Source organism: Geospiza fortis, unplaced genomic scaffold, assembly GCF_000277835.1.
Source record: "Geospiza fortis unplaced genomic scaffold, GeoFor_1.0 scaffold275, whole genome shotgun sequence".
Classification (NCBI taxonomy): domain Eukaryota; kingdom Metazoa; phylum Chordata; class Aves; order Passeriformes; family Thraupidae; genus Geospiza; species Geospiza fortis.
In genome coordinates this window covers 5,640,795-5,666,476 of record NW_005054341.1, presented here as the reverse complement: position 1 = coordinate 5,666,476, position 25,682 = coordinate 5,640,795, and the positions used below count along the sequence as shown (strand labels likewise).

Sequence of the window (25,682 nt, the reverse complement as noted above, 5' to 3'; positions counted from 1 at the left end):
TCTGGGATTCAATATTGCATTAAAGTGGTGACACATTGTGGGTGGGTGGGATCTATTATTGCATTATGGAGGCTGCTGCTTCCCTGAACAGGCTATGTTTTGTGTGTGAAGCGGGCCCACACCTGCTGGAGCTGGGACCTGGAAATGCGGAGGACGGAAGGCATGAGTCTGTGGTTTCCTGCCGTGAGGGGCATGTGCCTGCGGTGGGGCATGCGCACGGGGCTGCTCTCCGCCGAACGGCTGCGCTGTATGAAAGTGCCACCAACGTGAGGGTAGTGTTCTGTCTCCAGGGTTGAGGAGGAGAAAACGGAGGACGCCAGTCTTCTCAGGGGGCTGTACCTCGGGAGGGAGTGCTGAGAAGGCCTGTCCTCCTCCAACTGAAAAAGACCAAGAAGAGTGGAGGAAAAGGTGTCAGGCAAAAGAGTTGACTCGCCCCTGGTTTGTGATGCGCATGCTGCGGACATCTTCGCTGGCGGATGAAAAATGCTTTTGCTCTACACAGGGCCTTACGTACTGCTCTCTATGGCTATCAGTTCCCAGGGATGCTATGGGCACCATGGAGGCCTGCCACGCTCTCCCCAGCCATAGACAGACCAGAGTGACACCAGCAGTGCCAGGCTCTGCTACTCTGTCCCCTCCTCTGGCTCTTCAGGCCACATGCCTCACCTCTCTGTTCCACTGGCAGTGCTCATCTTGGCATGTCACTAAGCTATTCATACATCTTGCATATAGGTAAGAGTCAAACTCTGAACACATTTGGAAACCACATGGATGACAGAAGGTGAAACAGTGCTAAAATGATTATGTGTATTTGAAAGTGAGGGATTCTCAGGGGCTCTTTCAATGATTCTTATTAAAACTCACTCCAGGGATTTGAAAAAGCAGGTTTGGGGGCTGTTAGTAGGCTTTTCTTTTCTCACACTTACATTGCTGGCCTCCTGATACATTTTTATATTGAGAACCTGCAGGGGGAGTGTTAATGCTTCCAGTTTTGGTAAGCAGTGGATAGACAGCAGCTGGACAAGCAGGCAGAGTATAATTCTCCTTTCAGTGAGAAATTCAAAACACAGAACCATAGGAGGACATGAGGAGAAGATGCACTCTTAGGTTGCTTTTCTGCTTCTGTGATCCTGGGATAGCCAGGAGAGGGAGGAAGTACACCCACTGAGGACAGTTTGTGCCAGGATGAGATTGCAGTCCCTACCTTCCCTTTATGCTCTGCATGGAAGAGAGAGGCATTAAGGGAATGACTTCAGATCCTTCACCCTGGAAGTGCTAAGCCCTTCCTTCCCTTTCTACCTCTTTTATGAAACTAGCACTTTCACAAGGGTCAGCAGTCTCAATCTCCAGAACCAGACTTTTTTTCCTGGAATTACTTTTTTCCCTTCAAGTGAAGGAAGGGGAAATGGAAATGCATTCCCTTCCTTATGCTGCATTTCTTTTCAGGAAGTCTCTGCAAGTGAAATGCAGACAGGCAATATTGGATTTTCTTTAAACTGCTCTCCTTACCTTACTTGAGATGCTGCCCTTGCACTAGAAAAAGAGCTCAATGTCATCCAGTGTCATCTCTTTCCTGTCACCTTCAATATCTCTGCAGTGCTTTGATGCAGGTATCTTATCTTCCAAAGAGCCTCAGAGCTACTCAGTTCGTGGTTGGCATTGAATGTGAAAAGCAATTATTCACAGTCCTAAATGTACTGCATGTCACTGCATAGATCAGAGTCTCAGATAATAATAATGTAATGCTGTCATACAGAGTACTTGAGAGAGACAAATAAAATCTAGACAGCAGCTCTAATTTCTCAAAAAGACAACCATCTTCTCTTTGCATAGACAGTATAGAAATTCAGCCCTGGGTGTGCTATTTGCAAGTTGCACAACTAAGCATTACTGGAATTCTTCCTAATTTTTGTTCCATGTTTGGGTTCAGCATATTGTTTGACTTCCAACGTATATATCATCTCAATATGGTAAAGACTTCTCAGATCTCAAAGGATCATTCCAGCTACCCAGAGAGACCTCCTCTACAGCACAGGAGCAAGGAACTTGCCCAGGCCATGAAGAAGCAATTACAACACCCCATCAGCAAGTGCATTTTGGTATTGCTGCCTCCAGGATGAAGCTGAGCTTACAGACATGCCACCCTTTCTCACTGATGCTCTAATGCTTAAATTACTCAATCAATGCTGAAGGGGCTGACCCCTTTATCCCTGTGCAGCAATCAGGCTGTGCCACCTTCCATCAGGCCTATCCTGCTCTGTTTGGACAGGGTCTTTGTGTGTGAAGTCCCAGGAGAATGTGATGTTGATAGAACTCAATATATGTTACAGATATAAAATGTAATTAGGAATGTCTACTGAGCTTAAGGTTTTGATTGCTATTACCTGATAGATATATATATTTATATTTAAAGAACATATGTGAATATTACTTCCACTACCACCCTTTTGCTGATCCTTTATTTCTAACACATGGATGGACAAGGACCCTGAATCTAGAGAGTGTAAGAGGCCAACTCTACACTCATCCTTCTCCATCAGCTGACAAGCTTCTCTTCTCATGTGGAGGGAAGACAGAGGAGCTGACTGCCAAAGAATCACATCATCTACAACAGGCATCAAACACAGACCAGTGGGAATTACACTGGGTGAGGAGCAATGAGTCTTCCCCTCTGCCAATGCCCATTTCTCACCACTGGGAAATGGTCCCTCAGGTTGCCTCAGAGCAGCCCACAGAGGATGCTGTAGAAGGCAAAGGAAACCAAGACACACAGCTCCTTTTCCCCTGCTGCCCTTGCAGGCTAGAGACACGGACAATTTTAAGCAAGTCCACTTGTGGCACTCTCCTGGCTCTGTGAGAAAAGAGGCCGAAGATAGCATCAAGATGATTTTAAAGAGTGATTTTAACTATACAGCTGACTTGGTGAGGAAAAATATACTACTGCCTCTTCACACTGGGACCTTTTCTAACAGATGAACTCCAGGCCTGTAAGAATCAGCCTAAGCAAAATGCTCTCTGAGCCCTGCAGAATATATTCAAGGATAGGTAAAGCAGAGTAAATATCATCTCCCACTTTAATTTTTCACTTCTCTTGTGGTTTTTTAGACGTGACATCATTTGGACAGGCATGTTTTAGGCAGGTGAATCCCCAAACATTTTGTAAAATGCCAACTGCACTAGCAACAGGAGAGACTGAGTCAAGATATACCTAAGAGCACAGACCTGAGCATAGCCAGAAATAGTTTCTAAAATTCATACATGTATGAACACTTGTCTTTTCATTGCAGAAGGCAGCAGTAAGTTGCCATGCCTGTCAAATACCAGTGAATTTATTCACCATACTTAAGAACTTGACAGATTTTTAAATTATATTGCGAGGTACGGGTTTAAATTATTTCCAGCAGTAACAGCAACCCTATGCCAGGATTAACAGGTAAACAGAAGTGCAGCTTCAATCTTTTCTTCCAGTCATTCTTCATCTCTTTCTACAGCTTTATCTGCACACTAGGGCCTAAAAAAACTCGAGTCTTATTAGGTCATCCCTGAAATGCATACATTAGAGTAAACCCTTAGAGCTCTGTTAAACAGATGTATTGAGTGGTGCACAGAGAGAAGGGCTTGAACATGACACAGCTTCTGTTCTCCCTTTATACCAGGTCTTCCCATGAGATCTGTGCTCCACTGCAGCCATTTTCTTGTCATCTGAAACTGGGAGATTCCTAATATGTGAGAATATTTGGGTCAAAAACTCCCCCAGGCTATTCAGAGCTTCCTCTGTACTCGGCTTTCCTCACAGCAGCATCTGATCACTCTGTGCTCCCTCCTACACCCACAGAGTTTTAACGAGGACAGCACCATCTCTCACATTTGAGCTACAGTATCTGTCTTCCAAAAGACTGACATATTTGAAGAAACATCTGAGTTCTAAACGAGGATAACTCAGGGAATTAAAGGCTGGTCAGGCTTGAAAGGACATGGAACAAGTCCTCATGGAAGAAGGCATTTCCAAACATAAGAAGAAGGTGCAGTCAACATGGATATATGAAGGGGAAGTCATGTCTGATGAACCCAAGAGGTCTCTGTGCTGAGAGGACTGGGTGGGAGGTTGTTGATCTTGACTTTAGTAAGGTCTCTGACACTGTCTCCCATAAAATCTTCATAGACAAAACAATGAAATACGGGCTAGATAAGCAGATAGTGAATTAGACTGAAAACTGTGGGCTCCTGGTCATAAAATACCGTGTTTGGAGAAAAAATGTCCAGTCATTAATGGTGTAGCCAGGGGCTGATAATGCAGCCACTACTATTTAACAACTTAATCAGTGACCTGGATGATGGGACAGAGTGTACCTTCTGCAGATTCACAGATGACATAATCCTGGGAGGAGCAGCTGACACACCAGAAGGTTTTGCCCACATTCAGAGGTGCCTGGATAGGCTGGTGAAATGGGAAAAAGGAATTTCACTAAGTTCAGCAAAGGGAAGTGGGGAGGAACAGAACACACTGTGGACCACCTGTTTTGGAAGAAGTTTGACAGAAAAGCAGCTGGAGGTCCTGGTGGACTCTAAGCCGAACACAAGCCAGTAAGGTGCCTTTGTGGCAAAAAGGGCCAACAGCCCCTCAGGATGTGTCAGGAGCGCAGCCAGCAGGCTGAGGGAAATGTCCTTGCCCTCTGCTCAGCACTGTGAGTCACACCTGCAGTGCTGTGCTCCAGTTCTGAGCTGCCCAGTACAAGAGACACGTGGACATGCTGCAGGTAGTCCAGAGAAGGGTCACAAAAATGATGAAGGGACTGGAAGACCTTTCATTTGAGGAGAGGCTGAGAGAGCTGGGACTGTTTAGACTGGAGAAGAGAAGGCTCAGAGGGATCCTTAACAACATTTATAAATACCTGGTGGGAAGATGGATCCAGACTCTTCTTAGTGATGTCCAGTGAAAGTAAAAGAAGAAAGGAACAGAAATTGAAATACAGGAAATTCCATTTAAACATTTTTAATAAGTTTTTTACCATAACAGTGATTGTACACTGGAACAGGCTGCCCAGAGAGGTTGTGGAATCTCCATCCTCAGAGATAATTTGACTGGACCCAGTTCTTAGCAGCCTGCTCTAGATGATCCATCTTGGAGCAGAGGGTAGAACTAGATGATCTCTAGAGGTCCCTTCCAACCTCAGGCATCCTGTGATTCTAGGACAATCCAGAAGTCACTGTCTTTCTGCCAGTTACAAGTGATGGCTCACAGACTGGAGCCAGGGAGTGGAGAAACAGAAGGAAGCACTTAGAGCAGGAATTCCCCACTTGCTTTCAGTGAGTATGCTACTGACACCAAGGGATGATCACCAGCTTTGGGGACACCAGAATGAGGTCACAGATGGGTACAACAAAGCCTACGACTTCAGTCATGGTATTTCAGCATTTAGTGACATTTTTACCTATCTTCCAGGCTCAGTTCATATTTAAAGATAAGGAAGATTTACTCACCTACACACACACACACACACAATATCACAGTTTTAATCAAACCCAGAGAAGCACAAGCATGAGCTACAGGAAACATCTGTCATTGCTAATGAGGGCTTCAGTATTTTCACTAGTTAAGTCCTTGGTTGACTTCTTATTAGTGTCCCAGCCGTCCATCCCTTCTTATTTGCTGCACCTAAGGAAAAGAGGTTTCTACTTCCCTTTAGGCACCAAGTCCCTTTGAGAGTTAACAGCTGGTTTTGTGACAGCAAGTGGAAAAATATGTGTATCACTGCACAGCTGCAGTGGTAACTGAAGGATTCAGACATCAAAGGAAGAACCACTAAATCCCAGTCAGCTAAAGAAGTCCAGTGTTAGTCTGTGTGTACAAAGCTAGGCCACAGAGTTAATAGAGGGTATTTCAGAACATAGGAACAAAAAAAAAAAGCAGTTTGCTGGAGAACAAAGGCTGCCTAATATATTAGCAGCAATCACCCCCAAATCCCATTATTTTACCCTTTTTGCCTGTTCTTTAAATATCCCTATGCAGTGATAAGAAGTCTTTGTGCTGCATCATATCCAACTCCCCCAGTCATTTCACATAGGGGTGCACGTGCTGTGGCCAAGAAGGCCTCTCCAGGCTCCTTTAGCCACACTAAATATGTCAGTCAAGTGTCCCTGCTGTTGTTTACAGCTGGTTCTTATCAGCTGGCTCTTACCATGTTCATTGCATCTTGCAGATCTTGCACTGACCAACCCCCAAAGTGTACAGACCACAGCAAATTCAGACACAGACCCTTCCAACTCTGCCAATCTTGCCTTATGCCATTTCTAGATATCTGGGGCATTCAACATATTGGCTTTCTGCAGCAAACACCTCTACCTAGGAACCCTGCAACTGGAATGCAGTCTCTATGAGAAGCATGTGCTGCTCCTGTTCCATGCTCAGCAGGACAGCCCTCGTGCCTACTGTCAGCATTTCTATCCTTCCTGCACATGCTCATACACCTTAACAGGGGACACCTTGCCTGGTGGTTTGCGAAGATTTGCTTTGATTCCTTTTACATAAATTCTTGTCTCATTCATGGTTTTCTTCTTGTATCTCTTGGGGATCCAGAGATGAGAAGATTCTGGGCAAGACCTGAACAGAAGGATTTTCTTTTAACATGCTCCAATCCAGTGAACATTTCCTTGGAGAATAAGCTCAAGAGGGAAGCAGAAACGAAATTATCATCTTCCAGACAGGAACAGGCAGACTGCCCTGTCATAGGAGGGTATCCCTGTGTACATGACTCAAAACTTGCCTGCTCTTTGCTTTGCTTATGGATCCCATGTGCATGAGAGATCTTCATCAACATATAAATACAAAAAGCTCTTAGGGGAACAAGTGGATTGCCTCTTGCACTGAACACTCTGGGACAGCCTTCTTCTTAAACAAGAAGATTAGGTATGACAGGAACTCTCTGCCTAGTGTATCATATTTTTTCAGCTAATCTAATAAATCACCTCCTACTAAAAACTGAACTACTTTATAGCATCAGAAGACCACAGGATAAAAGCAAAACTGAAAGGAAAAAAGCCCTCTACAACTATATGGAAAAAACACAATAGGTAAAGAACATTTCTGTGAGTAAATACATGGTAACAGCAATGCCTCTCACTGAAGTAAGGTTGATGAGATGTATGTGTTGGCTACTCTGAGCTTTTTGTTAGGTATTTAGAAGAAAGATTAATTTGAGGGAGTTATTTTATGATTTGCATTGCTATGGGGCTGTGCAGTGCTGATGTGTGATTAGATTAGAGGTCATTCTCTTGCAATACACTCCTATTGTTGCTGAGAAACTATGGAGATTTGCTAGCAGCACCTCCATACAGCTAAGCAGTTACTAACAAAACTCTGTGGGAGAGCATAAGAGGAGTGACTAGAGATACCCAAATCACAACTGCACTCTCCTCTTGTCCCTGAACCGAAATGGCTGAAAGATCTTCAGAACAGTGTGTCCTCAGAAGGACATCACTGGCTTTTGGGAGCACTTCTAAGGTGTTCACAACATTTGCCAGCACTGTCAGAAGAGTTTTACAAGAGCATCCATGCTTGGAATCAAAGACTTCTGCAGCACAATTGAGGTTCCCTAAGATGATGCTATGATAGGCAACAAGGTACAGACCCAGGGATCTTACCTGTCTCTGAGGACCAGTAGGTTCAGATTCTCGTCTCCTTTGTCGGAGGGCTGGTGCTGAATGTAAGGGAGAGTGGGCTGGACTTCCTGTTTGCTGTTCATGTCTACTGTCAGACACTGTTTGAGAAGGTCCTTCATGTCTATGGGAACTGTCCTCCTCAGTCACAGGCAGCATACCCCGACTTCGCCCATCATGAGTCTTCGGCCTCACTGCAGCATCTGCCCCCAGGCGCCTTCTCTCCTCCCCATCTTCAATAGGCCTCAGTTCCTCGGGCTCCTCATCCGTGGTTCCAGAGGTGCTTGGCTCAGCACCGGGGTGGAAGTCCTTCAGCTCTGTCTCCTTATCAATGATAACCCACTCCTTGCTGTCAAAGTCCTCCTCCTCCGCCAGCGGCACCGAGCGGAAGGCGTTGCTGAGGGCTTCGTGTTCCACGGAGGCCGACACGTCCATCCTGCCGCTGGCCTGCCGGTCAGCCTGGCCTGTGTCGATGGACAGCATCTGGGCTGGCTGCGAGGAGCACACGAGCCGGGATGGAGAGCCAGGGATGTCCATTCGAGACCTGGGGACACAACAAGAAGCCATTCAAAACACGTCGGGTTTGTGGGCAACTGTGACGGTGTTCGCAGGGGTCCCAGGATGAGGGAAGAGATGAGAATGTTGACTCCATGTTTCAGAAGGCTGGATTTATTATTTTATCACATATATTATATTAAAACTATACTAAAAGAATAGAAGAAAGGATTTCATTAGAAGGCTAGCTAAGAATGGAAAAAGAATGGAATGATAACAAAGGCTTGTGTCTCGGACAGAGAGTCTGAGCCAGGTGACTCTGATTGGCCATTAATTAGAAACAACCACATGAGACCAATCACAGATCCACCTGTTGCATTCCACAGCAGCAGATAACCATTGTTTACATTCTGTTCCTGAGGCCTCTTGGCTTCTCAGGAGGAAAAATCCTAAGGAAAGGATTTTTCAGAAAATATCATGGTTACAGGCAACAACAGCAACCATAAGAGAAAGCCTGTATAGGCTCTTCTCACTCAGTTCTTGGTACACTTCAGAAAGGCAGGCTTAAACAAAAATATTTCTTTAGAACCTACAATGGTGTGAAGAAGTGCTTCAGTATGACAGCCAATTCAGCATCTCTTTCCCCTGCAGACAGGATGATAACCATTTCCACCCAACAACACCTTTCCCCTTTGTTTAAGTTTGACTGGCTTGTGAAAAAAACCCTCAAACCATGTTCTGATCAATGTTTCTCAATTGGCCTGCATCTGCTGCTTGCTTTGCACAAAGCCAGAGCATCTGCTGCCCAGATTTTAGGACAACTGCAGTGTGTTTTCAACAAGGATCACCCAGAAGCCTTGCAGACTCTTCTGGGGAAAGCCTTCCATGGGTGAGACATCAACATTTTTGACAAAGAAAGGAGAAGTAGAGAAGGAGGTGAACTGAAAGGCAATGTAGATAAAATTGCATTGGCTGCTGATCTAATGATTAGGTAGGGTGGTCTCAACAGTCAATCCTCAAGACTCTGCTAAAGGCTACAGAGGGTGAACAAACCTTCTTTCATGTGGATCTGCTTTTCCATCAGCTGTGGAGAGCCGCTCTGACTCGGGGCTGTTGACGCGGCGGTAGCGGAGGGAGCGCACTTGTGCGGTCGGGGACTCCGGAGGCACTCGGACTGGGGAACTGGGGCACACCCCGTTTCTCTGCTCCTCTTCCACCATGCACTGAGTCTGGAGGGGGTAAGCACAAAGAACTTCAAGATCTGGCCAAAGACATTGATTCCCATCCTTCGCTGTTGCTCTGCACTTTCTCCCAGGATACACTTTCAGCTGCAATTTCACAATCTACACAAGCAATGTCTGAAGGGAGGCAGGGTCCCTCTGCCCTGGCAATCAGCTGGCATTAAAAAAAAGTATGGATTTAAAATCAATTCAAATATTTAAACATCTTTACAAGGTGGTCTATGCATTTCAATTACCCTGAGTGTTATCCAAAGGAGTTCTCATGGGTAAACCTACTGCATACACAAACCCCAACTACTTATTCAAGATGCCTAAGAGCCTTGTTTGTCAACATTCATTTTATCAGGGGCCATGTATTACATTGCAATGTACACACTTTTACATCTGGTCTGACTAAGGCATCTCCTAACTAGCAGGGTGGTTTGGGTTTTTTGTTTGTATTTTTTGTTTGTTTTAATTTTGGTCCTTTAAACAAAGTCTTCCACAATATCCATTCAACCACAACATCTGTAAGAGCTTTCCACAGAGCCAAGGTCATGCAGGGAGCTGAACACGCTCATGGACACTCTATAATTCCATATTTCCTCTTTCATATTGCCTTATTAAATTTGATTTTTTTTTAATTTAGCAGCAAACAAAGGATCAAAAGCAGGTGACCAACACAGCTGCCCTCTGCCTTCTATAGTGATTTTCCTTGGAAGAGAGGGGCAAAAGCACAGCAGCAGCACAGGATTTGCATTCAACGCTGCTGTGTTGCCAGTCACACAGCATCAGCTGCTGCACACTGCCTGTGTGTGGGGATCTGTATGGAGAATGCTTACCCTTCCCTGCCCTATGTCCCCTTGTCCCCCATTAATGCCAGAGGGTCTGGACACAAGCAGCATCTCAGTAAAACGCTGCTGATCCAGACAGCTGCCTTGTGCATGCAATGTGTACATGGCAAGTCAGTCAGCACCCATAAATTAGCAGACCTAAACCACCCCAGCTGGAGTTGGAATGCATAACTAAAGAGCTTTTGCAGCTAAGGAGGGTGGAGGAGAACTTTCAAGCATTAGAGGAAAAGCACAATACATGATAATGATTTAATCTGTAATCCAGTCATGGCCAGGAGAAGGTTAGCAACAAACAAAGGTCAAGTGTGTTTGTGAAGGGAGCAAAGTGCTGATGTAACTGTTGGGTAGCATCAACTTGGTAAGATTCAAGAGCAGAGAACTGGGGGATGGTGTGGGAGAACAGTGACAGTAATTCTGTCCTTAACACAGAAATGGGAGAAGTGGGACAGAAGGAGATCTGAATTGTCTGCATGGAGAAGTAAGGATCATCTTAGACAGTTATTAGGGAAAAAAAACATCACAAGCTCCACTCATCTCCTAAATACAAAGAGCAAGACAGGGAGAGCCAGTTAATTCTAGTGCTACAAGACTGGAAGATGAAGGATGTGATGCTGTGAATAGCAGAAGACTGTTTAAACACACCAGTGCCCTTGTGGTTCTGATGCCTCAGATTACAAGCAGAAGTAGAGTTGTGCCCTTAAGAATCAAATTGGAAGCATCCTTCCTTTCTCCACATAGTGACTGCTACTTAAATAAAAACCAATCCTCTCTCAGAGAACAGTCAGACTGAAGACAGTAAATCTAGCAAAGCAAAATGACAAGCAAGAGTCAAACTAAAGATAAAAACCCTCAAAGAAAGGACTTCAGCTTTGGAGAGCTTGCTGCCCTGGGCTGTGCTGCACAGGCTGCTGTGTAGCTACAGAGCCTGTCAGAGCTGAAGTGCTCCCTGCCACGCTGAGAAACTCCCAAAACTCCTTTGGCAGCAGCTTGACAACAAATAGCACAGTGCCTGGCACAAAAGTCACCTGGCTGTGCTGTGGAGCTTCTAGAAACCTCTCCTGCCTTTAGCAGCTGTTATGACAGGATTTGTGAATGAGGTACCTAAGAGAGAACACACAACTAGCATGCAGAAAGGACTCCCCTGTGAAAAGTCTGACTGAAGAGCATCAAAGCACCTGGTGGTAGAAATGCAAAGAAAAAACATACAAAAGTTGCTAGGATTTTTCTGTAATATTCTTTTTTTTTTTAATATATGTTGTGTGAACAGAACTGTCCCTCTCCATCAGGCTTTTCTTATTTCATATACCTTCAAATGAAAACTTCTGGGAATGCAGAGTTACCAGTGAGAGATGAAGAAGTAATTTGAACTTCATCCATAATCTCTCAGCGTTAGAGATGAAGAAGTAATTTGAACTTCATAATCTCTCAGGGTCGGGGAATGTCCCTGCTAATGTTTCGTACAGATAACACATTGATCTGAATTATTTGCCCTGGAGAATTTTAAGTAAATTAGATTATTTCTTGTCCATGCATAATGTTTTCTAAGAAGACTAAGGATAGTGGAGATACCTATATTGCTGAAATAAGGACTAACTTTGTACTAGTAGAGACTGAAGCGAATTCTGGTCAACCTCAGAAGACTAACACACTTAACATGCCAGTCTACAAATGTCCATTAAAGACAGCTTTGTGATGTGAATCTGATAGGCCCTGACAACATTTTAAGTCTGATGAATGTTTCTCTGCTAACAGATTCTGTATGCATCTGATGACCTGCCACTGATACTAATTTACTTGCAGTATTTAAATTTACCTTATTAATAAACTAACTGTCAGATTCTTATACTTGACATTTAACATGGAATCAACCTTCACTGGGGATACCTTCAAGAAATGAGATAACATTTACAAGTAAGGACTGAGAAACACCTTAGAGATTATGAGGAAAATTAATTGAAGTATACATTTTATGTGAGCTAAAAAAGCTTAATATGATCTTGGAATGCAGTAATATAAGAATATTAAGGAATGGTTTCTCTCACTCTTTATAGGGGAGGAAACCATTGTTAGATGCTCCTTATAGATTTTCCTACCCTTAAAAAGGAAAGTTAAAAAAAGGAAGAGAAAAATGAGTGATGATTCAAGGTACAGAAAAATACAGCTTACGAAGACATCTCTGATTACATTTATTTACCCAAGAAGTTGGGACACAATAAAATTTTGGTTTTTAATTTCCATGCCTGGGACATTTCTGATATTATATCAGCTATGCAAGGACTAGAATTTCCTTGCTTGAAGTATCAAAATCCTAGATAATGACATGATGGTAAAAAAGATTCGCTTTAGCATTACTGGCCCCCAAAATCTCACTTGCATAAAGATCTAAATTAATCCCAATGGCTTTTACTCTGTGAAAAAATTCCTTGTAATTTCCCCTTGCCACAGGAGAATTCTTCAATGCTTTTTGGGCTTACTACATAGGATGCTACATCAGTGGATCTGAGTGGCCTCTAGCAGTCTATGAAACCATTGCCCTACATCCAAGAGTCACGGGAGACAAGGAAACGTTCTTTACTTTGCTGATGCTGATCCTGAGTTTGTTGCGATTCACATCTGTCTCTTCCCAAACTTCACCCTCGTTGAAAGCCGTGTTTGGAGCCTGCCCAAGGCCTTCCACTGGCCGACCTGACAGGATGGGAGGAGCGTTCTCTTGATCACTCAAATGTTCTCCCTGCAGGACATCCTCAGTGTTCTCACGGAGCAGGTCCCCGGGTACCGGAGTGACATTAACCACCCTATAAGAGACAAATAGAAAGGTAAAATTATCAGTGGATAAAGGAGGAAGCTTATTACATCACCCCATAGGAATTCCTCAGCAGATTTTAGGGTATTACTCAGTTGCAAAACAGGCAGTCCCAGATGTGACATCCTGAATCAGAACAGGAGGATTCCTTGTAATGAAAATTACAAAGACAATAGGATGGATCAGTGAAAGCATCTTGGGACCCTTGATAAAACTGAAAACTTCTTCACAAGTGCCCATCACACCATATTGAGCTGTGAAGAAACCTCTCCTTCTGCACGAGCAAATGAGGCTTACTGGGCCTTATAGATTTTATCTTCCATAACATTAATAGGGATTACTGTTATCCCCTAATGTCAGCCCCCCAAAAGCACCAAGACAGACCAGTGAACCAGTTCTAATCAAGCCTTTTCTATTTGGACTCATCTGTACCTCTGAGCATCAGTCTCTGTGTACCTTTGCAGCAGCACATGAAACACATTGTGAGCAGGCTGAGGAGCTGTGTTGGAGGTGTGAGCAGAGCGTGCACTCAGCTGTACTCAGTACTCAGCTCACTATCCACCACCACAGACATAAATTAATATCAAAACAGTCAGATCAAGTGGTGCCTCCCATGCTGCTCCAACTTCCCAGAATCATAATGGCCTTGAAATCTTTAAAAAAAAAGAACTGAGCTTGTTGTCCACTGTCTGACTGGTACAACTACAACACTCACCCAAACATGGCTGCTGTTTGCCTGGTGTTCTGCTGTGGTGGAGTTGAGGTGCTAGTGGACAACAAGATATCTGTACCAGCCTTCTCCCAGTCAAAGGCTTCATTCTCAGTGATGCCCCTTTCCTTCATGCTGTTCTCGAAAACCGACATGATTAGCTGGAATAGATTTGCAAGAACAATTTCTGGTAAGTAGGTGAGAGTGGCTCTCACCAAAAATCTGAAGTATGTGCACGAGGACCAAGTGCATTTTATAATCTCCAGTTTGCCTATGAAAAGTGCTAAAAAATGAAAGGAAAACTTATGAAATCGCAACAGTTGTTTCTCAGGTTGGTTTTGGCTTCATAAGTAAAATTTCTTCAAACCTACAAAAGAAATGCATGCAACATTTTGACACTGATTCAGTGAAATCTTGCAGTTAGCTTGTTACTCCAACTCTAAATCCATAACTTCAATTCAGCTTTCCTCTAGATTAGACAGTACATTATGCAGAACAGTACATTTGATATGCAGGGTTCAAGGGCTGCCAGAAGACATAAACAGAACAGGAAAAGGCAGCCCTAGGATGCAGACTCATTGCAGTGTCTGGCTGAAATATGGCTTAGTCAGGAGCCCTACGTTGTGTTTAATGTGCACAATGTGGCCTGACACACTTGGCTGCCTAAGAAAATAAAACTCTAAAAAGGATGATACAATTTCCTTTATAAGATGGCAGGTACAAATGCTCATGGCTGATGTGCTCCATGCTTGTTCCTTTTCTAAGAACTGGTATCATCTAGGAGAGAATGAAATTACTGTCAATAGTTCTCCATGCACCAATGCATTAGCAGAGAAATCTGATGTTCTGCTGTCAAAAGGAAACTGCATGCTGTAGGCTAACAGAGCTGTGAGGTCCTACATCTCTGATAAAATTATTTAGCTAAATAATGCAGAACTGACAGGATTCAGCCTGTCAGTTTCCCTCTACAGGGAGAGACAATGTGATGGCAAAACCATTCAGCTCATGGTGTAGAATCAACACTAAGTTATGAATAAAATTTAGCATGAGCATACATCCTATTTGCAACTATATTCCAGTTCTGTTTATCAGCATGATCAGAAGGACAGGAAAGCCTGCCATTTCCCACGACCTTCTACCAAACTGCAGAAAAATGCCTATTTGCAGCTTGCAGATGAGCCAACTTTTTCCTCCTTTCTGTGCCCCAGAACCCTAGAATGAGGTGCACACTCCTGTGGTAATACTACATTTGATTAACAGAATTTCCAGAGTTGGGTGTCAATCAGACCAAGGCACAGGAAATTCTTAGGGTTGTATTTGTTTTCTGACTGCTACTTTGGAAATGATTACTGTCAAGTATATTTTATAAATTATTATCCTCACAAACTCAAAGATGCCTTGCAAGAGCTCCACACATTTGTAGACAGATGCCTCTATAAAAACCATTCTGGCTTCAGTTCATTAGATCATCCTCACCCATCTGTCCCCTAATGCCAGTCTTATCACAGCTTTTGATTCTTTGTGATGGACATGTCAGTATCAGGGAGTGGTATCTTGTGAAGCTATTTAGAAATTGGTACTACTTCTGCCACCTTCCATTCCTTTGACACTGAAGCAGTCTGAAGTAAGAAACCACATGATAAAATTAGATGTTCAGCTGCCTTATTCTTAGCATCCCTTTAAGGACTCACTCAGTTGAAACAACTTTTGTTACTTTCGGCTATAACTTATTCTGTAACTCTTGCACTTGACTTTGCAGGCCATTAGGGATTTTACAGCCCTTTACTGTACTCCCTGTAGGATCCTTTTCCATGGCTGAAGGATACAGGTATCTTCACCTGCCATTATTCTAAAGCTATTTCATGGACTTACTGAGTCTTCTCAGCTTTCTCTGAAACCTTTATACTCCTGATGAAAGGTCAAACTTTACAAGGAGAGAAGTGGAGTGGAAAACTGCACAGAACAGTCCCAGCAACAGCCACTGCTCCTGGAAAGCCATGCAAAAAGTCACTGGATCCTGTCCAGGGATCCTCTGCCTACAGACAGAATATTAAGAATCAGAAGAGTTTCCATAGTCACTGCAAGCCTCCCATGTTGAATTTCCTTCTGCTGGACAAGACAATGTGCAATTCCAACTCTGAGTATCAAACCCACTAGTTTTGATAAAGACTTCTTTTGATAAAGAAGAGGTCCAGTATGTTTGTCTATTAAAGATGTTACTGTCCACAAGGATATAAAGCTTAATTGCACATTATGTAGTAGCATGCCATGTTTTGGGCTGATGGCCCAGAGAATGAGAGGGAAGCAGCCAATGGGGCACAAATTATCCGCTAAGCTGTCATGATACATCTTGTCAAATGGCTTCTCCTGGCCAAGGCTCAGGAAAGGAATCACAATCAATCCTGAAATATCACATATAAAATGTACCAAACTAGTTATGGATTGTCCAGATGCTCAAGCCTTGAATTCTTTGGGGTTTATCTAAGAAGATGGAATGTTTCAGCAGAAACTTTGGGCATAGTAAATTGCTCTTGATCAAGTTTCTAATCTGCAGTGTAATCTACAACACAGTATTTAAGAATAAATATCAGGCACACCTCTTTAGTGGCAGAGGTCCCCTTTTGATAAGGGAATGCTCCTGATTGGTGTTCGTAAGTCCTACAAGAATTTCTAAGGGGAAAACATTAGGACAGTGATGGAAGATATCTAGTAACTTGCTGTCCTGTTTTCAACTGGAACAGAGTTCATTTTATTCCCAATAGCTGTGTTTTGGATTTAGGATGAGAACAGTGTTGATAACACACTGATGTTTTGGCTGTTGCTCAGTTGTGCCTACCCTCATTCAAGGACTTTTCAGTGTCCCATGCTCTGCTGGTGGAGAGCTGCACAAGAAGCTGAGAGGGAGCACAGCTGGGACCCAAACTGGCCAAAGGGATATTCCACACCATAGAGTGTCATGCCCAGTATATAAACTGGGGAAGTTGGCTGGAAGGGACCAATTGCTGCCTGGGGACTGGTTGGGCATCAGGCAATTGTATTTTGCATCACTTGATTTTCTATTATTTTTATATATTTTCTTTTTTCTTAATTACAGTTTTGATTATTATATTCTATTTGTTTCAACTATTGCACGGTCCTTGTCTGAACCTGTGGGGTTTTTTTCTTTTTTTTTTTCTTTTTTTTTTTTCCTGATTCTCCTCCCCATCCCACTGTGCAGGGAGTACAGTGAGTGAGCAGCTGCCTGGTACACAGCTGCCAGCTGGAGCTAAACCACCACACCTGGTCAGCATGAGAGAACTCAAACCAGCACTGGTTGTTCACAGGGAGTCTCTCCCAATTGCTCTGACAATATCTGGTATTGACTGAATCTAAAGGAGGATGTCCATATAGGAAACTCACCTTTCCACACAGCTTAAGTCTGTTTTATTCTACCATCATTTTCCTTTCCCCTGCTTAGGCAAACTTGTGCCATCTATCCATCAGAGAGTAGTGATCTCTGGTGTGTCTTGCTATAGCCTGGTATGTGTCTCTTGGAGACATCATCTCAGGGGCCCACAGCTGTAATAAAATTGCCACTCAGCATGACATGTGCTTAGGAGAATCTAAAACTTCAAATTCAATTCAGATTTTTAAATAAGCCATGACTTTATATATTTGTAAACACACTTTCCCAATTTCCTTTATTTCTCTGTGGGTCTGATACTGGTGACAAATTCAAATGGCCTTTGGTATAGTTCTTAGTATTTCAGAGTAATACACATCCAGATAAATCAACATATAGACATCTCTGAAGCTGAGATGCTTGGAGAACTTGCTGTCTGGAACAGGTCTCCAAGTCAAGCTAGAAGTGGCAAGCTGCAGATGCCAGACTTTTGTGGAGAGTTCCCTTTTGGAGGCTTCTTGCCCAAGCTGCACCTGCGGGAAACTGAAGGCAAAAAGGCAATTCACAGCTTCAGTCAAATGCCCTACTGTGAAAGAGCAGTTTGTGGTTTGTACTGCCTGAATTCTGTCTGGAAACATCTCCTTCCATTTCAGTCTCAAGGATGGCTTTTTGGTACCATCAGGACACAATTATTTAAGCTGGAATAGAATATAGGAGCATGTAGGTTCAAAGGCAGCTTTGGAAATCTCTAATCCAACCATCTGCTCAAAGCAGAGATAATTAAAAGGCAGATCATATTTGTCATTCAGCCAATCTTTGGAAATCCCCAAGGATGGAAATTCCACAGCTTTTCTAAGTACCTGTTTTTTATATAAGAACCCACACTCTGAATTTTCCACCCCCCTGCTGGATTTAGTCACAATTTCTCTTGCTGCCTCTATTCTCCCCACAAAGCTGTCCCTTGAGGCAGTGAAAGAGCAATCAGATCCCCTCTTTGACTTCTCTACTCCAGGACAAACAAATCCAGCTCCCTCTGCATCTCATCAGTCCACTTCCATCCCTCTGTGGCTCTCCCTCTTAGTGGCAAATGTTATTCTTCCACTGCACTATGTAGAAAGTATTTGCCTTTTCCTTTTAATTTTTAAAAAATGTGTGGTTGCTATGGTACAACATGTACATGGCTAAACCACAAAGGCACTGTTGGAGAGAGTTTGTTGGAACACCCTCCTACCACTTTCCCACTCATTTGATGCACTATCAACAGGACCAGGCACTCAGATAAGACTGCACAGATCTGCTTATAAAATGTTGTTTCCATCACTGCCTTTAATGTACAGAGAAAACCACTGTGATAAAAAAAAAGCAACACAGAATAAAGTTGCTTCAGTTCTGTTGTGTTAGTCTAGAGTTACTCACATATAGGCTGACAGCAAACACTGAATGGGAGGAAAAACCCTATGTTAGATGAATATTAAAGAAAGAGATAATAATGGCCAAGGCCTATATAAGTCTGCAAGAAATCAAAGGGGTTGGTGTACACAACTGAGCTGTCAGTGTAGGCTCTTAGACCTTGGCATGCTGTGCCAAAATTCTGCCACACTTGGAGAACCTCAAAATTTTTGTGCTTTAATGAAAGCCAAAAGTACTGTGTTGTTTGGGAGGAACTATCTAGTGTGGAGTTCAGGATTATTGTGCACAGGGTAGTGGAAGGAGATGAAGGAATTCTTGAAGTTTTGAAGAGCTGTAAGGTCCAGCCTCTTTTTCCTGGTTCTAGGAAAGGTATTCCTCAGCTATTAGGCACACAGGACAGAGAGTACTTTAGACATGATTAACACAAGAGATCTGATAATCAGGATGCCTTGTCAAGAACAGAGCTTTGAAGATTGAATCAAGACTGGCTGACAGGAAAGAAGATTGAATCAACTTCTACAAGCAAGAGATGTTGCAAAATGTGTGATGATTAACCCAATCATTGTAGTAAAAAATTACTAGCCTTCCTAGAACAGTATATAAGTATATGTAGTCCACAAAAAATTTGGATTCTGATCACCAGTCAGTCTTGCCCATATCTCAGACAGATATAAACACATCCAAGGAAATGTTAAAAAATCTAAATGCCAATCTACAGTGCCATGCATCACAAAGTGACAAAGACAGACCTGATAGTCTGGCTTGGTGAAGTAGTCTAGGCTTGCAATGTGATCCAGGAAAAGGTGGAACTCTGAAGGCATGTGTTTTAGCAGCATTCGGTGTTCATACTTTTCTTTTATCATGCCAACCTGCTCCTGGAAAAAAAACAAAACAAAACAAACAAAAAAAATTTCAGAGCCAAGAATCTCCTCCATTACTTCACATTTATAAAGACTTATCATTCCTGGAACATAGACTCTTCCTAGACCCAGCACAGTGTCTACACACTCCTCCTGTTTGCTGTTCAAGGCACAAGGAGCTTGAGCACTGCAGGCAGAGGTCAAAGGGGAATCTTGAGTCAGAAGCTTGCTGCACAGGTGACCTATTTCTTTCCAGGGATTTTATTTCTTTAGCACAAAGTATTTCCAAGACAACATGAACACTTAGCTTTATTCTGTTTAACTTTCTAATTTCAAATCCCATTTGGCTTGTTTGGCACAGCAAGGCGTTTCCCTCCTGTCTTTCTATAGGCTCTTTTTATTTGTCAAAAGGACAGCTCAAGTCTTTGCACTTGTATTGTTTACTTTGCAAGAAAAAAGTAAAAACCACGTGATCAAATATGATTAACAATATTCATAAAAAAACGTCTGATTACTCAAAATAAGAGAAGCCCACCCTGCATATCAGAATACACAAAAGCAGGTTAGCATCCTACAGCAAGACCTGATGAAAAGGAGATTCTGGCTTGACTCCAGAAAAAAAGCTGCACTGAGCTGCAGGAGGAATAATAAAGAGTCATAATAATTAAAATGTAGCATCCTCTCTTAAGCACAGACACCAGTTTTCCTACCTTATCTTTGATCTTTCTCCATGGAAGCTGACCAACAGCAAACTCCACCAACATGTAAAAGAGGGACCACAGATCATCGTGTCTGCCCATCTCCTGGAGAAAAGAGAGACCAAGACTGAGGAGCAAAGTTCCCCATGGCTGAGGGGTCCAGGTGTACTCTCCAGATGAGCTACCTCATTTTAAAGGGCAGGAAGAGAAGTCATACTTCCCAGCCAATGAATAAAAAAGCCAAATTAAAGGTTAAAGATACATATTTGCTAATGGGACATGCAATAACCTAGATTAAGAAAAACCTCAAACTGTATATACAATGCATAATGGGACATGCAATAACCTAGATTAACCCCAAACTGTATATACAATGGATTTTTTATTATTATTTTTAAGCCTAAATATAATTCAAATCCGCTCAAGAGTTTTTGCAAAAGACTAACCATCATGCACCATAACAATTTACAGATTTATAACATTTGCACATACAAGTCTCCTCCTGGGTTAGTGAATGGGAAATGGAAACATGGGGATAAAGGCTGAAATTGTCAAAGCACATGAACTCATTTTTGGTGCTCAACTTCCAATGTCTAGGATATGATTGCTCAAAATAGCCTGCATTATACAGCAATTTTTGTGTCTAAATATACATTCAGCTGATGCCAGCTACAGCTGGGCCTACTCAGCTCTTGCAAAAATTATACCTCAGGTTTCTCTGTGTCTCTCAAGAAAGAGAAAGAATTCATGAATGCATTCAGCTGCCCTCCATACATCACAGTTTCCACCTTTTGTAGACAATAACTTGCTCCTTCCCTAAAAAACCCTGACATCTCTTTGTGTGTCACAGATATTCCTACAATCTCATTCCAAGTAAGGCCAGAAACCTGGAGGTAATGCAGGAGGGCTGACAGTTTCCATCTGGCAGAAATGCAGAACTTAGAACTACAGAAGATGCTGACTTGTAAGTGACCCATCAGGACCATCAGTCCAACTCCTGGTCCTGTGCAGGACACCCCAAGAATCACAGCCTGTGCCTGAGAGTATTGTCCAAACTTACTGTTTGTTGTCTGCAAAGGAACACTACTGAAGTAGGAGAGAGGAGTGTTTTGAGAAAAATGTTGGATGAGCCCTCTAGAAGCATTTATATTGAAACAGGCCAGACACTATCTAAATAATGGTTCTTTTCAGGAAAAACAAAAACCTAGCTTTCACCAGGTAGTTCTTCTTCTGATGGTATGATGGTAATATTAAAAATTACAGATCAAGAATGGATTTGGGGACCTGGCACTTGGTAATTCCTGGCCAAGCTCTGCTAGAGACTAGCAGCAAGCAGCCGGGAACTTAACCAGATTTCCCCTTCAGCATGGCTTACTCTTGCCCTTAAAAAGTGTCTGGTAATGCAATAATTACAATTTTAAAGTCTGCCAACTATAGAGGACCCAATAAGTGAAGGATAATTTTGATTTTACAGTCAACACCCTTAACCACCTAATGGAAATCTCCTGATATACTAACTTCCACAGATAACAAACCAGAACTCCGACCTCTTGCTCCTTTACTCCTGAAAACAGGTCTCAGACGGGGAATTATCTTACTGGTAACTCCTCATAACTCCAAAACACTCACCCTGTTTTTGTGTGCATTCACAGAGGCATAGCGGACGGTTCCTCGGAAACCGGCAACGTTGCGAGGCTGGAGGGAGGCAAGAGCAATATCTCAGAAACAGAGTGGATGACTGAATCCCCTGTGCAGCCAACTGCTGAGAACTTCTTGTCTAAATTGCTATTTTGGATGTACCCAAGGAATAGGAGGCTCTTAATGCCTTCTTGTGCTCTAGCAGCTACACAGAGAGCGTTCTCCGATTCTGCGTATCGAGGAAAGCTCACCCTACAGAGAAGGCAAGGTGGTTACAGTGCTATGTTAGAACAGTAACACTCCAGGCATAGAGAGAAGAACATTAACCAGGGTCAGATTTTCCTTTTTAAACTGCAGGTCAAGGGAAAAACGAGTAAAGAAGTGCAAAACTGAGTCATGAGTAACATGAGCTAAGCAGAGCCTGAAGATGGCCTGGTCAGGATGGAAATGGGGATCACCTACTCTGACAGATGACCACTGCTGTAAGCATCTTCTGGAAGACTTCAACAAATTGTGAACCTCTGCCTTTCAGAGTTCTTGCTTTTTTCCAGATTCTTCTCAGTGTACCCTATCTTTATTTTCTCTTTCCCCAATTCTCTTTTTCATGTCCTTGGGAATTAAAGGCTTGATACAGTGGGTGTGGAAAGGCAGTCCTCCTGTGACTTATTTGTCCCATCTGGAGGCTTTCTCTGCTTTGGGGGCTGAGCAACTGTTCCAACTCTTTCTACTGCTGCCTCCACAAGAACATTAGACCATGTGAGTTCACTTATGCAGATGTCATTCTGAAAATACTTGCATTTAAATAATGACATCCACCAAATTCTCTTAGTTGAACTAGAAACACCGGAGTTAATGAGACTTAACAGCAGTGCTTTCAAAATTCTTGTGGTAAACCAGGTTCAGGCCCAGACTTCTTCCATCATAAGGCTAAGCTTGGGCAAAGAGCTAAACATATTCAAAGTGAAGTTCCTACTCCAGCAGAAAATCGAGCATATTAATAACAAGTTAATTGAGTAATTTGTCCCACAGAGGTCAGTGGATTCAGGTTTGTTCTTTCAGCTGTGCCTGTACTTCAGAACTAGGCCTAACACTCTGTACTTTTATTCTAGGGCACCCTTCTGTCACTTTAAATATGTACAATTCAGTTGCTTCCTTTGGGCTACAGGGAAGTTGCTCTGAATTTCAATATTCTCAGAAAGAATAAAATTTCAAATATTTTTTAAACAAGCTCACCAACACCATGTAACATACCCACACCTGTACTGTGTACAATGCAGCTCTTTAGTTATAATGACTCTAAGCAAAAAAAAAAGCTGTAAGTCTATCTTACAACTTTTGTGCTAATCAAATACTCCCCAAAGAGACCCCATCTGCATATCCCATGCACTTAATCCAGCATTTAATCTTGCACTACAGCAGCTTGAGCTATAAGATACTTATTTAGCAGCAGGTAATAGTAAAGAAATTGTATTTGTGATCATGTACCTCATTGCTCTCAGAACTATGCAATTCAGGATTCCCAGTGACAACTGCAAAATATTTTTCAGAATTCCACAGAATTCACTGATGTGAGTTCCTGAAAAGCAGAATACTGGCCACTGGAATACAGCCATGACAATAAATTTGCTCTACACTTTCAAAAGAAAGAAGATTTTCCTCTTTTCCATTATGAATGGAACATAGTGTGTTTGGATACTTTTCATGAGACATAAGGCTGTTAGAATTGTGACCAATTCTAACATGTAACCTGTAATGTTTTCAGAACAAAAATCATTCAGTTTTTGCAGTCCATGCAAGTGCTGAACCAAGTACCACATGTGCTGGCTTCAGTATGTCAGCAATGTCTCTAAAAATTGTTTTAGATCAATACTTACTATTTCTGGCAGACAGGCTATCTGTGCAGTCTTTATTTAGATCTGTTCTGAAACCAATGCCAGGCAGTTTGCAAGCATTGGTAGCAAACCCCTCCTCTCTCAGAAGCAAAGCAAAGCCCAGCTTTTGGCGCAGGTCTTTAACCTTGCATCTGTCCCAGCATGACCTGCTGCTCCCACACCTGAACCCAGAGGGTTTTTCCTCCACTCCTCTCTCTCATGGGACCTCAGGGAAGGGAGAGTACTGCAACTGGGCAAAACTTTGCAGTTGCTTTGACAGGACCTTTAGAGTCCTTTGAACAAAACAGGCAGATGCTAACTGTGTAACAGCATCTTTTGCTCATAAAGGTTGCACCTCTTTTAACCATGTCTGCCTGTCCTGCCAGTCACAAGGAATTGTCACTGCAATCAAGCATTTCCCAGGCTGTAGAGATACCTTGTTTTCCATTCAAACAAACAACTCTTCCCTGAGCATTTGTTGTGGCACACGCTGCAGACCCAACTATTATTGACTTTTCTTTGGAATTCATAAACATTAATTTTCCAGATGATTTCTTTCCACACTTCATTCCTTCCAGTTAATAAACTTCATCTCAGCACTGCACTGGTCAGTAATGGGAAAGAGCCTGGATACAACATCCTTTTTGTCCAGACCAGTCCACAGTTGAGATGGAATTGAAATTGCAACACCTAGGAGCTTCAGACTATGGAGTCATATATAATCCAAGTGATTTGAATCCCCAAAATTATGAATATATAATAAGCTAGCAAGTAATTTTAAACCATAAGTGATTCTTTTTATACACATCAGTGTTAATATAAAAAATGTTATAAAGCATATCTCTTCTCTCACTGAGATTGTGTGTACCACAAAGCTAAAGTACTTTACTACACAGTGCTGCACTGTGTAAGAAACTTGGTTTAAAATGAGTTTCAGCTTGGGACAATGTGTTAGAACACCACCACAGAGCCAAACCTATACTCTGTATTCCTTTCATTGCATTAGCAATGTAGACCACCTCACAGACAGAGACAGAAGTAAGTAACAAAATCCTGTATGAAGTGGAAGTGTTTTCCAAACTGTGCTCTTGTACACCCATCATTCTCCAGGTTAAACACTCAGGATCATTTGTATTTCAGGTGCCAACAGTGTCCCCCTCATGATTCACATGAAGTCTGTCTTTCCTGCACATTCCCCTTTTATTTGAGGAGTGCTCATATTTTCTCATTAATGTGAATCCCTGCTCCTCACACCATGTTCATTCGTAGAGATTAAAATTATTCCTTTTTTGCCTCACCAGCAAAAGGAAACTGGATATTTTGAATGTGCCTTCCTAAAAACTTGTATTTGGATGCCAGTACTTTCCTCCTGCTGTTTCTTGTGACTGTGGTGCTCTCATGACCATGACCATTGGTTCCTCCCCAGCTTTCTGGAAGCCTGTGCAGACACCTCATGAGATGCACAACCTTTGCCCCTGGCAGGCCTGCTGTCATCTAGGATATTAACCCATTCCTCCTGGAATCAGGAAAAGGACTTTCAGCAGTAAGAATGCGAAAAAAAAGTTAGCACAGTTTGAAGAGAAGGTGGTAATGGGAGAGGAGATGCCACAGATCATGGAAAACATTTGGAGATATATCTTGGATAGAAATTACTTGTGTTGAAATATTGTGGTAAGAAGGAAAAGTGAAAGAAAGCTTAGCTGAACTAAAAGGAAGCATTCCTGTGACCTCTAGGAACCTTCTGCTTCTTCAGACAGGTTCATGAAGGAGATGCCTCTCCACCTCTTCTGGTGGGGAGAAAATCCACACCTCTTATATGCATTTTGACTTCTTAATTTAAACAGCAGCATTTTGTGGAATCATTATTGACTGCATTATATTTTATGTCCACAGGGAGTCAGAAATGACTAGAGGAAGCTGGAGACAGAAAAGCAAGATGAGAAAACTCCCCTCCCTTTGTCTCTGAAACCACAGAATTCACAAAATCAGTCTGGCACCACCCAAATATCTGCCAGCTCCTCAGAGAGAATCCCAAGTGTTCTAGGCCTTTGCATCACATTTAGGTAGCTGTCACAATCCTGCTGAC

The 25,682-nt window shown here is 42.6% G+C and overlaps 1 protein-coding gene across 1 annotated transcript in view; it reads right to left on the bottom strand.

Annotated features, from left to right (window-relative positions):
* TTBK1 (tau tubulin kinase 1) overlaps window positions 1–25,682 on the bottom strand; it is an 88,495-nt gene that overhangs the window by 29,195 nt on the left and 33,618 nt on the right. Inside the window, exons 6-12 of the mRNA XM_031058296.1 lie at window positions 21,717–21,782; window positions 20,100–20,192; window positions 19,279–19,404; window positions 13,744–13,898; window positions 12,801–13,020; window positions 9,205–9,380; window positions 7,642–8,200 (exon numbers count right to left, since the gene is read on the bottom strand). Coding sequence (XP_030914156.1) covers window positions 7,642–8,200; window positions 9,205–9,380; window positions 12,801–13,020; window positions 13,744–13,898; window positions 19,279–19,404; window positions 20,100–20,192; window positions 21,717–21,782 — 1,395 coding nt within the window. The remainder of the gene's footprint in view (window positions 1–7,641; window positions 8,201–9,204; window positions 9,381–12,800; window positions 13,021–13,743; window positions 13,899–19,278; window positions 19,405–20,099; window positions 20,193–21,716; window positions 21,783–25,682) is intronic.